This window comes from Anthonomus grandis, chromosome 3 (assembly GCF_022605725.1).
Source record: "Anthonomus grandis grandis chromosome 3, icAntGran1.3, whole genome shotgun sequence".
Taxonomy (NCBI): domain Eukaryota; kingdom Metazoa; phylum Arthropoda; class Insecta; order Coleoptera; family Curculionidae; genus Anthonomus; species Anthonomus grandis.
Window position 1 is genome coordinate 2,834,712 of NC_065548.1, and position 14,546 is coordinate 2,849,257.

The 14,546-nt window shown below is 32.6% G+C and overlaps 1 protein-coding gene across 4 annotated transcripts in view; it reads right to left on the reverse strand.

Annotated features, from left to right (window-relative positions):
- LOC126734172 (uncharacterized) overlaps window positions 1–14,546 on the reverse strand; it is a 121,688-nt gene that overhangs the window by 77,257 nt on the left and 29,885 nt on the right. For all 4 annotated transcript variants that reach the window (XM_050437713.1, XM_050437711.1, XM_050437712.1 and 1 more), the window contains 2 exons: window positions 10,352–10,568; window positions 746–1,011 (listed from right to left, as the gene is read on the reverse strand). In XM_050437713.1, coding sequence (XP_050293670.1) covers window positions 746–1,011; window positions 10,352–10,568 — 483 coding nt within the window. The remainder of the gene's footprint in view (window positions 1–745; window positions 1,012–10,351; window positions 10,569–14,546) is intronic.

Consider the following 14,546-nt stretch of genomic DNA (forward strand, 5'->3'; position numbering starts at 1 on the left):
CAGAAGATTTTAGTAACTGATACACGTTTATCTCCTCAAAGGAGTAAAAGTGTCTTTTTACAGATCAATGACCTCTTTAAAATAACAATTCTAGGAGCTAAAAAATCATCTTTTTCAGGGACTTTATGACAATAAAGTTGGATAACCAGGAAACTTCTGGATGCGTTTCTTTGGAGCCAGGATAAATATTGTAGAGGAATATCTCCTGACTGTACTGCAATCAGTTCCATTCCAATATCTTCTCTAGTTGCAAAGATAATTGATTGTAAATAAAGAGAGTTTTTCTAGGGAGTCAATGACGATAAGGCTGGAAACCAAACTAAAGTTTGTAGGAAAATGTTTCCTGAATTTATTGCAATTAATTTCGTTTAAATATATTTTGTAGTTTTAAAAATAACAAATAGAAAAAAATATATTAAAATTAGATTAATAAGGTTGACTTAATAAACCCCATTTTAGTAATAGTCGGATACTGCTCTTATAGTTATAGTTATTTATTTAAGTCAGATATAAGCATTTATTATTAATAAAAATATTGTCCATCCCCATGAATAAACAAGTGAGATTTTACACACGAGTAATAAACAAAAAAAATCTACTACTATAAGGATCTATTGCATTAAAAAAATTCAGCAATACATACTTTACATAATGGTGCGCAAAGACTACCGAAAAAGGGTTGTATAATAGTCCTTATACCGGAGAGTACGTTAAGAGTACTTGCCGCAATAGACTATTGCTTTACCTGATGTTTTTGTGGAATGCTCTTGTAGCAAGTGGAGCATACTTGGACCATCCCTTGGGGTGAAACGGGGCTGGCACCCGGGGGCGCTTTTAACGTCTGGATAAAGGGAAAATAGGGCTCCTTCTCCGCGTTAGGGCAGCAATACAACAACCGGATGCTGGACGATGGGTACTCCAGGGCGCAGGTGTAACAGATGAACGTGGTGGTGTCTAGGGCGGCGCTCTGTCTTTTTCTTAGGGTGTATTTCCGTTCGGTATGCGGGACCCCTTCAAATAAAACCGACATTTTATTGAAGAAGTTCACTAGTTCAAGAATAACTATATTACTAAAGAATACTTATGTTTTTTTTGATTGTTAACTAAGTGTTGAGTCCGATCTAAATGCATCACTCTCAAAACAAGACTGTCATTTTATTTTGTGGAGAAAACGACTTACTTTTAATAAAACATCATATTTTATGAACAAACTGTAGAAAGATAAACACTCGCCTTGGCTACCGCCGAATTAATAAAGTCACAGTGGACCAGGGATTATTTACACAATAATTGCCGGAGATTAGGACGGCCCGAACTGGAAATAAGCGGTTTAGGTGTCATTCGTTATCTTATCGGGATTTATTGGCCTGAGGTCGCGACACCGTCCGATAATTAGCGAATAAATTTGAAGATTTAAAGAAAAGTTGTGGATGGATTTTACAGAATGAAAAATCTACTTGTTCAGGGAGTCAATTAACTGGGAAATTTCTGGATGGATTTATTTGGCCCTAAGATGACGTTTGTAAAAAAATATTTTTTGAATGCTTTGCAGTTGGTTAAACTCAAATATCTCTTACAGTTCTACAGATAATTGATTTTAATGAAAATCTTTTTTTTCTTCAGGGATACATCATACAAAAAGCTGGATAGTGCCTAAATTTTTGGATGCATTGATTTGAACCCCAAAGGGAGTTTGGAAGGAAATTCTTTCAGAGAGTAATGCAATTAGTTCCATTTAGAAATCTTATGCATATTAATAAGAATTCAGCTTTTCCCCCTATTTTTTTATATAATCGTGTAAGACCCCGGTTTATTTTCTAAAGAATTTGAAATATTTTTCTTAGTCATTAAGATAACATTTTTCGGTCTGACCAAAAAGAGGTCCAGGATATTTACAAAACTAAAGCTAGCTCAGTGGTACCGTAAGTAACCAAATACGGTTTACACTTCCGCGTTTCCCCTCGGGAATTATTTTTATGGGTTTCGATAAAAGAGTCTGAGATAAATATTTGGTTTATAAAATTCATTTGAGTTTTGGTCACTAAAGAGTGAAGTTATTTAATAAAAACAATAAAGGGTGTTGCGACGTGAAATAAGCTGTGTTGGTTTGATTTAGTGTTTTACTACAAGAAAGGGTGAGTGTTATCACCTAGTATGCTTATTTCTATCTTATTGATTACACCGATATTTTACCTTTTTAATTAAAAATGTGATTAATGAAATATTTTAATGACCGATTGTTGTTTGTCTTGCTTGTGTTGTCGTGACGATTGTTTATTGTTTCTTGTTAAGATACTGAGCTGGTCCGGGACCATTGCACGGCTCGTTGTATTTAACAAGCCTTTGTATTTGGAGAGGACCCTCGCGTTTTGGTGTCCATTGCACCCCTCAGTACAAAGTGTGTTATCGTCAAGTGGTCTAGATCGGAGATTGCTGTCTCAATCTCATGTTTTATGATAATGTTATGTAAGATGTAAGTTTTTTTTCCCTTTAAAAAAATATTAAACTAGACCAAACACTTCGTCCCATTTCTTTTAACGCCGCAATAACTATTAAGATTAAGAAAGAATTTATGGACAAGCCATACAAGAGTAATTCGATACTAGAGGTTCGATCTCATAAACATCCAGTCTAAGAGCCCTGAGATCCAAACTTCGCTTAAAAGATCTTTTTAAAACGTATTCGACTTTTGAAGTGAAAGTAGCGTGCGTGAATATTATTTGTTTTAAGTGCTTGTGCCTTATTTTGGATTATTTTTTCAACATTTTATTTTAAATATATGTGTTTTACAAGATAATAATAATATTTGACATAAAACATTTAATACTTGTTTAATCTACATAAAATAATTACAGATAATTCATTTAATAAGAGCAGAGTGCTAGAGCTGCATATCATCTTTTTCCTCTTACCTAAAATGGCCATATAACGTAGATTTATTTACCAACAAGTTGCTTATTGTGGAGTGTTTGAGCCACTTGCAGAGCAATTATTTCATTTATTGCTATTGTGGAGTGCTAGAGCCACTTAGCACTGTATTGTGGAGTGTTTGAGCCACTTACAGATTTGAATGCTGCAAACTACGTTTTCCTGTACTATTTATAGTATGAAACTCTACCTTTCCAAATATCCTATTTTACTATCTGTTTAAGCAGTTAATAGCACATTTATATTGCGCTAGTGGGTGACAGACACAATGCGTAATAATATTCCAAATATAATAAATAGCTATTAAATAATAATTTAACTAGTTATAAATGTTTAAATCTTTTAATAATCAAAATATCTAAATACTAAATAAAATAACATAATTAGGAAATTGGTTGCTCAACACATTTATTTTTTCCAGGTACGTACGTTATGTCATCTTACGCTTGACTACATGTATCAACATATTTATCAACATAATCAACAAGTAATTTAAGTATCGTGGTTTTTCAATATATAATGTAAGTAATTATCACTAAGATTAGTATTTGATTTATTTGATTAATATTGTTTTTATAATAAAAATTGGTAAACGCCCTATATATTAAAATTAAAATATTTATTTACCGCCACCGGATTTGAATTTAACATTTTTGGCCTGACAGTTATTGGTAGCATTTTGGCTACGGTTTGTGAGTAATGTAGTGCTCACGTTTTGGCATATTGAACGATTGTATATCATTCAATATCAGTACGTTGTCGTTACTGGGACATTTAACAATCGGATAAAAGTAATAAATTGGTGAATAATGAATTTTGGGATATTAAAGTAAAGATTAATCATGCCGAAAGGAATTCCAATTTCAAAAGACTTGAAGCAAAGAGTTGTGAATGGATTCATGGAAGGTAACAAACAGGCCGATATTTCAAGACAGTTTGAGTTACCCCGGTACACTGTGTCCAAAATAATATCATCGTATAATGAGTCCCCTCTAAATTTGGCAATTTAGAGAAGTTGCCAAAATCGGGAAGGCCAAGAAAAACATCAGTAATGACTGACAGACGCATCAAAAGGATTTCCCAAAATGATCCTTGGAAGTCCGCACCTCGAATTATTGCCGAAATTCCAGAAATTACGGTTGGTATACGAACAGTACAAAGAAGGTTAGTAGACGCAAAGTTATTTAGTAGACGTCCAACTAAAAAGCCGTTAGTTTCAATAAGACATAGAGCAGCAAGGTTGGCATTTATATTGGACCGTCAATAACTGGAAAAAAGTTCTATTCAGTGATGAAACGCGCTACAAAATATTCAATTCTGATGGAATGAGGCGTGTGAGGCGACCAATAAATACAAGGTTTAATCCTAAATACGTAACACCTTCAATTAAGCATGGTAAAGGTAGTGTATTTTTATGGGGTTGTTTTTCATGTAATGGGGTAGGCCCTATGCACTTTATTAATGATACGATGGACCGATTTGTTTATAGGGATATCATGCCGAATGGGAAATGCCATTGCGTTTTATTTTTCAACAGGACAACGATCCAAAACATTCTTCACAAGTGGTTCAACAGTGGCTTCGGGAAAATAATGTTCGTATTTTACAGTGGCCAGCACAATCCCCAAATCTTAACCCCATTGAGAATCTCTGGGAAGAAGTAGAACGTCGTATTCGTACCCAAATGTTTCCAAATAAACAATCCTTAATGAATAAAATTAGTGAAGTTTGGACAAGTCTTCCCGAAAATGTCATTCAGAAGTTGATTGCTTCAATGCCGCGCCGTTGTCAGCAAGTAATTATTAATAATGGATATTCTATCAATTACTAATGTATTACTTTCAATTGTTTTTGTTGTTAAATGTGTTAAATACTTTTTGTTGAACTAAAGTAAAATAAAATACTGTTAAATACAATTTGTTGCTCTACTTTTGTCGCCCCCATTCTTATTAATTTTTATAATCATTAATATTTACCGTTCTTAAAATGATTAAAAGTACACCAAAATGTACTGAAATATTACTTTCAGTGTAAGGATAGTGTGACATTAAGCGCTAAAAATCACAACCCAATAATTTTTTTTATTCAAACATGAATAAAATTGAACTTTGTTGCTCTACTTTTGTCCGATAGTGTATAAATAAGAGTTTGACTTTTCCCCTTTTTTTATATTATCTTTTCATTTTATTAATAGTGTCTGGATTGTCTGGAAATTCTGTTTTTCAGGTTTAATTGGTCTCATTATCCAAGAAAAATATCACTTTATTCCCATCATTCTCTAATTCTTAGACTGAGATAGGGATATATACTGAGATAGGAAAATAAATGATTTTAAAATTACTTTTTTAGGCAGTTGATAACTTTAAACACTGATAACTGGATGGATTTTTTTTGGACCCAAAATGAAGTTTTTAAAGAAATATTTCCTGATTATTTTGCAACTAAAATATCACTTATAGTTTTGCAGATAATTTATTTTAAGTACCAATCATCTTTTTCCAAGGAGATATTGAACAAAAAGCTGGATAGTTCCTTAGAACTGTTGAACATTCCTGAAAATGTTGCTACGGACTAACTTGGAACTTAAAAGAATATTTTTAGGAAGTATGTTTAGGAATATTATGGCTTTGCAACCTCAAGAATATTGCTGGTATTTTTGCAAATTTTGGACTTTTAAATAAATGGTCATCTTCAGATCAAACATTTTCCATAGACACCACTACCCAAAAATGCAAATATTCCTGAAAATGTTGGCCGGACTAATGTGAACTCTATAGGGAACGTATTTAGGGAATATTCCGTAGAATATTATGCTTTTTATTCCATAAGAATATTCCAATTCGTTTTCTATAGATTAAACTTCTGAATGGATTTCTTTGGAACCAAAATGAAGATTCTTACCAAATGTAACGCAATTGATTTTATTTAAATATCTTGAAAATGAATGGAAATTAAGCAGTCCATAACTTAAAAGCTGGATAACTTGGAAAGTTCCGGATAGATTTCTTTGGACCCCAAATAAAGATTGTAGAAAAATGGTTTCTTGACTATATTGCAATTGATTTGAGCTTGTAACTCTTATAGTTCTACATAGATAGTAAATTTTAACTGAAAAATGTCAGTAGATTCTCAAAATAGAATTGAGGTTATCGCATAACGGGCGGGACAAATATTTACAGATTTTATCGTCTGATTTACGTCACCGCGTTATTTATCAACATTCCTGCATTTATAGCGGCGATAAACAATAAACCCCCCTTGGTAGGTGGGGGACCCTCTTTAATCAGGAAATCCCTCGTTTTAACCGCAATAATAAGCTGATATATAATAATTAAAAACTCATAATGGGAATTTAATTGTCCGGTGGCGTTTTCCGTTGATTGATGATCACCATTCATATTTTGATTGTCGATCAGGTTTAGAAATTTGAACAAGAACGTTTTTTTTTGTAGGTTTTCTAACGCTCTACAATTTTCAAATCGTCAAGACGTTTAAAAAAAAATTATCACTTATTTTTGGCGCCCTCTATCTTTTTGCGCTGTTGGTCGTAGCAATGTGACTCAACGAGATATTTAATAACAATAATAATGCGTTTATTTGTTTTTTATTGTTTATGTTTTTCTTTTTTTTTCTATATTGTGTTGTACTACACTGAAGCTAACTAAAATTATAAATGACATTAACCTATAAAAAAAAAAAAAAAATTGAAATTACAGACACAATATAATAACGTCTAAATTCGGGATGTAGTTCAGCAATTTGGTAAAAGGTCAGAATTAGGTTCATAAAGGTCGAGTTTAGTGTATTTCATTCAAACTTTGATTTTATTAATAAAACTCACATTTTTCTGATTAATTTCAGTATGTTTTATTTATTGTTCATTAAGTCGTGTAAAATTTGGCGATTTGTTTCCTGAATCCATTCTTGTAGTTTTGATTTAAAGCGTTTTTCTCCAATACATTTTGGAGATCATAGTATTATTATTATTATGGAATTATTTTAAATTTATGAATGAAATTATGTTAAAGGACCAATAAATGTAAAACATCTTTGTTCAACTGTTCCGTGATTTCTTGTAGCATGCAGATGAATTCAAATTCAAATTCATTAATTGCCCTTTTGATTACATAAAGTAATATAAGGTCGTCGATCTAAGAATAGTACCAGAACTAAGATTCAAGTTAAAAAGTTTAAAATTAAAGTAGTTAGAGCTAAGTAAAAGACACACCACTTAACACTAACTACACCAACAGACACAGACTTATCAGACTAGGTACATATTCAAAAAAGAACTGCTAGCAATACGGACAGTATTCACCCACTGAATAAAAAGGGTGCTGAACAAAAAACCTCTTTGATACTGGCTTGAACTGCCTGTACTCCTCTATCTTCTTAATTTCATCAGGTAATGTATTGTATATTTTGACACACATATAATAGGGACTCATTTCATACATGGTTGTCTTATGTCTAGGCACTGCAAAATCGAATCTATGTCTTGTCTTATTACTGATAATATTTACATCACAATTTTTTTAAAAGAGATGCTCATGTTTGGAGGCATCTATTGTCATAATTCCTAATTTTTTAAACAAAGGAGCACAATGCTCTCGAAAAGCGGATTTTATTATAGAGATGGTTAATTCTCACACTTAAAGAATTTGAACCCAACTGCCTGGAATAATTTAATAATTTATTCCAGGCAGTCGGACTTGCCTTTTAAATCATACGAACACGGAAATTTCCTAGGACTAGTTTTGCCACGCCTTTCTTCCTAAAGGAAGAATTAGAGGAATCAGAAGAATCAATAAATTGATTTAATGCATCAGAAGAAAATTGGCCAACAGACAAGAAATGGCCTCTATGGTGGACAGACCAGTAACCACTATTTAACTTAATCTATGCTATGTAGAAGTTTAAAAAAATGAAAATTGAAGAACAAAAGTTCCTTAAAAATATTTTGCTTCAAGTGTCTTGGTGTTCTCGCCCTCAAAATACCACTAAACCCCAGTTCCCTATAATAAGGAAATAACATAGTCCAGGCAGTCATTTCTCTTTAGTCTCATACAATTTCAGTATGATTTCTGGATATTTTTCACCCTCAAACTCCAAATTAACCCCCGTTGCCTGGAAAAAAGTAATAATTTAGTTCAGGCAGTCATTTCTGGATGTTTTTGACCCCTAAACCTCAACTAGACCCTAATTGCTTGGAATAAATTAATATTTTAGTTGAGGCAGTCATTGCACTTTAGTCTTGAGCTCGTTTAACGTGATTTCTGGATAATTCTCACACTTAAAGAAGAATTCGAACCCAACTGCCTGGAATAATTTAATAATTTTTTCATAAACTAGGTATATATTAAAAAAAAAACTGCTAGCAATACGGACAGTATTCACTCACTGAATAAAAAGGGTGCTGAACAAAAAACCTCCTTTGATACTGGCTTGAACTGCCTGTACTCCTCTATCTTCTTAATTTCATCAGGTAATGTATTGTATATTTTGACACTCATATAATAGGGACTCATTTCATACATGGTTGTCTTATGTCTAGGCACTGCAAAATCGAATCTATGTCTTGTCTTATTACTGTTAATAAGACATATGTTTGGAGGCATCTATTGTCATAATTCCTAATTTTTTAAACAAAGGAGCACAATGCTCTCGAAAAGCGGATTTTATTATAGAGATGGTTAATTCTCACACTTAAAGAATTTGAACCCAACTGCCTGGAATAATTTAATAATTTATTCCAGGCAGTCGGACTTGCCTTTTAAATCATACGAACACGGAAATTTCCTAGGACTAGTTTTGCCACGCCTTTCTTCCTAAAGGAAGAATTAGAGGAATCAGAAGAATCAATAAATTGATTTAATGCATCAGAAGAAAATTGGCCAACAGACAAGAAATGGCCTCTATGGTGGACAGACCAGTAACCACTATTTAACTTAATCTATGCTATGTAGAAGTTTAAAAAAATGAAAATTGAAGAACAAAAGTTCCTTAACAATATTTTGCTTCAAGTGTCTTGGTGTTCTCGCCCTCAAAATACCACTAAACCCCAGTTCCCTATAATAAGGGAATAATATAGTCCAGGCAGTCATTTCTCTTTAGTCTCATACAATTTTAGCATGATTTCTGGATTTTTTTCACCCTCAAACTCCAAATTAACCCCAGTTGCTTGGAATAAAAAGTAATAATTTAGTTCAGGCAGTCATTTCTGGATGTTTTTGACCCCTAAACCTCAACTAGACCCTAATTGCTTGGAATAAATGAATATTTTAGTCGAGGCAGTCATTGCACTTTAGTCTTGAGCTCGTTTAACGTGATTTCTGGATAATTGGAAATGGAAATAAACGGATAATGGAATAAACCCACTGAAATATCTCCGTCTATTTTTCGAACACCCTGTATATATAAATATCTTATGTTGAATATCTTGGTTTAATATAACAATATTAATAATAACAATTTATTTTTCCAAATATTATTTTAAATAGCCATTTTGTATGATGTTTAGCAGTTTAATATGAAAATCTCTAACTCCTCCCCAGCTAGTTGTTCTATAAGTAAGTTAAGGTTGTATTAACGAATAGCAGATTACCACCAGTGTATTTAATATCCGAATAAGTCTTTAGGTACTTATTCGGATTCGAGGTAATTCCTAGATATTCGAGAATTGAGATATTCGGATTAACCACTAACGGTCCCATTCTAGGAAGCTTATTATTATGTCATGTAAAACTAATATATTTTGTTTTCTTTACATTAAGTGAAAGTTTGCTATTTTGGAACCAATTTAAAATATTACCAAAATCTCTTTCAGCAGGGTAATTTAAATTTTGCCAAGTATTTGGGGTATACAGAATTGGCAGTATCATCACAATAACTTACAATCCCCCATTGGAATTTATTTTTAAAAGACTATTAACGTATGTATATTAAAAAATAAAAAGAAGAAGACCTATCAACGTTGCTTGAGAGACTGCACAAGTTATTTTACGACTATTGTACTTCACTTACTTTTACAGACTGATATCGATTTGTGAGGTAATTTTCTATCAATCTTTTACAAGTTTTTCTTATACCATAAGCTTCACGTTTATTTAATAAGATTTTATAGTTTATTGTAAATGCTTTCGTGAACATTATCTAACAAATGCTTTTGTTTTGTAGATAATTTTGTGCTCTAGAATTTTTGTTCTGAAACTTTCTTTCTGCGAGTAACGGTTATCGAGAAAAAACAAATCCAACATTTTCCAAAAAATGTCGGGGGTTATTGACTCAAGTTTTCGGATTTAAGCGTCTTTTGTCAAATCTGATTGACACTCGAAATATGAATGGTGATACTATTTTTCTACTGAAATATTAAAATGGGGCTTTTTTTTTTTAAATCTGAATTAACTGTACTATGAGAACCTACCCTGGCCCTGAAAAGTGACCCACTGGTTCAACAAATGCTGTTGACAGTCGACGCACGCCTGTACCCGCCCCTGGGAGTCGATGGGGCGACTACGGGCCGGCCTCGGGTGCTCTATTAAACTGGGGAAAAAGGGCTGCTGCGGCGTCTCCGTCGATTGTTTCGATGCGATAAAGTCCAGACTGCCTCGTTTAAACTCGTCCCCGCATACATAACAGACCTGCGAAGAGAAATAAAGATTAAGATATGGTTTAGGATAACCCACTCGGGAGTCTTGGGACAGTGTTTTTTACAGTGCATGATTTTTGAGGAGAAACAACGTTTCTAGATAGACATTTACTGGATATACAGGATGTCCCCTTTCAAAAATGCTAGAGTATATACAGGAGCCATAAAGAAGCAGTTTGAGATAGGACACCAATGAGCGACATTTCCACTTTAAAACACTTCCGACCATCGATGTCCTATCTCAAACTACTTTTTTTATGGTTCTTGTATATACTGTAACATTTTTGACTATTTGAAAGAAACATAAACTGAACTCACATGTTTCTTAATCAAGTAGATTTTAAGGTAATTCAGTATTAGTGGAAGTCAGCCAAGTAACATCTGGATCAATTTCACTACAAATCGCGAATGGACCTGGAAGACTCCAATAAGAAAGATCCAGCTATAACGACGACACTGTTAGATTTTTTTATTTGGGTTTTGTTTCTAAGAGCGGTGAAATTATAGTAATATCTTTCCTGGATCAATAAATTGATATTATGGAAATATCAAATATGTTTTGTTTACGTAAAACGAAGTATAGAACTTTTTTATGACCACAAATATTGATGTGTACATATGGATATTCAGAGATTCTTATAAAGTTACTAGTATCCTACCTGACAAACAGAAAACAATTTATATTAAATAGTAACGAAATAAACTCTAAGTCACAGGTCTCTTCGAGAAAAGATGGACTATTTCTTGAAACAATTTATAGTTATTGTTTGTTACTTACGTATCTACGAAAATTCCAATGCTGTTTTATTTCATCAACTAATGGAGAATAAAGAGGATTATTTACAATGGCAAAGTTGTCTTATTTACGAATCCAAAGCTTTTGTAAGGGTCAAGACTTCTTTCACAAAAGCCAAAATTGTACGTACCAAAAACTCTTACGGCGGATGTTGTGAGGGTAAGCACGACTATCGCAATTACAATAAAAGGAGAATATAAGGATGCAATTATGATAGTAAACACAAAACTGACTCAAACTGTTCAGTCTATAAATATCATATTAAGATGCTTCAAGGTAAAACTGATTTAGAACGAAATTATTATCTTGAAAGAGCACAATCTGTGTGAAACAAAAATTCAAGCTGCTGAAGCCTGTGACTGTTATTAAATATTTTACGTTTAAACATCCGTAATAAAAAAATTCAACAGTTTCGTTATTTTTCTTCAAGCCACTTTTGTTGATTTTTTAAAATAATTTTGAAGTCTTATTCCTTTATATTATAATAGCTTGATAAAATCTAAATTGCTTTATGCTGCAATGGTATGGTTCCCTAACTACGAGGTACATATTGACAGGCTCGAGCCTCTCGACGCTCGAGCTTCAACGCTGATGGTTTTTACCCCCCACAAGGCTGTTATCATAGCTTGCTTCTTCAGAGATTTTATATCTTCTTCTTCAGAGAACTTTTTATCCCTTAAACATTGTGGCATACTAAGCAGCCAACTTTTTCTATTTATGCTCTGCTGCATCAATTTTATGCTCCAGATGACCTATGACCTTTTGGGTGAATTAATTTTTTTTGTACCTCCTAAACGCACAAGAAGACCAGTTTAATTTTATCTTGAGAATACTTGTACCAACTTGACCAGAAATGCTCCTTTATACTGAGCCTGTTCATGGTTTAAGACACTACATAGTGAAAATAACGTTGACCTTTTTAATGGCTCTACAACTGCTTTAAAAAAAAAGGTGATGCAAGCATTATCTTCTGCAGCAAAAATTATTGGTTCTGAATTGATTACAGTTAATTCATTAAAGTTCTTCTTTTGATCAGTATTAGGTGGGCTGGAGGTGTTTTGGGTGCTTTGGTTAAGTTTTTTTTGTATTGTACTATTCATAATTACTTTTGGGTGGGTTTACTCTTGTCATATGCATAGTTTCTTTAAGTTTGTTAGTTGAGTTGTGTTTTTTTGTTACCATATTACTCATAATTGTCTTTTGTATTGGGATTTTCCTGTTGGATAATAAATGAATAAATAAATAAATAAAAATAATTAGGCAAGTGTTGGATAATTTCTGATGAGCGAATGTTTTCTATTTCAGGTTACAATTTTTAATTAAAAATCATAGCAATTTCAAACAAAACGATGGTCTCATATAATTTACTAGAAATCTTGAAAACATTAATGACAAACTTCAGGAAGTTCTCTCAGAAAACTACCGTTTACTAAGGATAGTGTTAAATATGCAATTATTTACTCATGGAAACCACCATTTCCTTTCATTCAACTATTTCTAAATGATTTTGAACATTACTAACAGAATAATTTTGCAAGTGATATTGAAATATTACTACGAGACATCAACGTTGAATCTTAAAGAAAAATTATTTCCCTTTTAAATTCCTATCATAAACGGTTATCCTGGTATATGGTCCAAATCGTGTACACCTATATAATGAATTAACAGACCATTACCATAATCTTCTTAATGTAAAATAAAAGAAAGGATGTCTTATGAACTAATTATAAACCTAAAACGTGAGCAGATGAGGAACTGACGTAAGAGGATGTTGGGTCTACATTTAAATACTTCGGTATTTTGACACTACCTTGTGTATGCACACTTAGATGCCTATGGATGGTAAATTAATTTTACACCCAATTGATTTTTCTTTCTGATCCCTCAAATCCTGAATATGCAACGATTATTTAAATAAAGACTGCTGTATGATCAATCCATTATTATTCTTATTATTAAAAGATTCCAATCGAGTAAGAAAGATCCTGCTTTAATGGTAACGGTGTATTTAGAAGTTGGTTTTTTAGGTCTGATGACGCTCTTGAGTTGAGCAAAACATGCGTTGCAATTGTAGTGGACATGCTGATAGATAGCACAGAGTGTGAATTGTCTTAATTTTGAGCTACAGGATGTTGAGAATACTTTTTATTTGCCCACTATGTCACAAGAACCATAGAATGTCTCCGACCAGTTCTCTGGATCATTAACCATTGGATTTTTTCTCTGGAGATCAAAGGAGAAAAAGACCCCGAGGATGGTCTAATGTAGGCCAAAACGTTTGCAATATTAAATAAGATATTGGTTGATATTTATTCCAATAACTCAGAGACATAGTTCACATTTTCTACCTGATTTAAATTAAAGGGTTAAAGCAAAGTTATGTTATAGCCCCTATATATATAATATAACGTGTGTTTCGTTCAGTTTAAGGCCAGCCTTTATTGTTATAAAAAATTACAATATAAAGGTAATTCAAAAAACATTTAGGAGATAGTTGAAGAAGTAGTCCATTCTTGCAGTGGAGTTAATAGATCAATGGATAACTAAAGATACTGGAGGATGACCGAATTATTTTTAGTTACCCATTGATTTAGGAGATACTTTTAAGAGTAAAAACGTAATTCTAGGTTAAGGAGTAGAGTAGCTTTGGCGAAAATAATTTTTACTTTCCTTGACAATATTTCAGGAAATAATTAGAATATTCTTAAAAGGTTTGTGAGCATGTGCATTTCTTTCCCAATAATTTTATATGAAAACGATTCTTGTACCTCAACCGTTTTCTAGATGCAATTTTATCAACCAAAGTATCAGAGCTGCCAAACGATGGATTTGAGGGCAGTTACCGCAGAGATTTTCACTATTCTTAAAAGTATGATATCACCAGCTTGAACTACCTAGAAAAAATTTTAAAATAAGAGCTTGAAACTATTAAGAAATCTTCTCTACTGCATGGAAAACCTTAAAAGTTTTACCAATTATTTCAAAAAAATTCTAGGAACTCGAAATTTACGAAAAATTATGAATGTCAACTGCCTGGAAAATGAAAAAAATTAGTGCAAGAACAATATTCGAAAAACGTGGAAAATTGCAGCAAATATTTGAAATAGAAAATATAAGCTGTATGGAAAGACAAGGCAATAAACAAAGTTAAATGTGTTGAATAAAATAGAA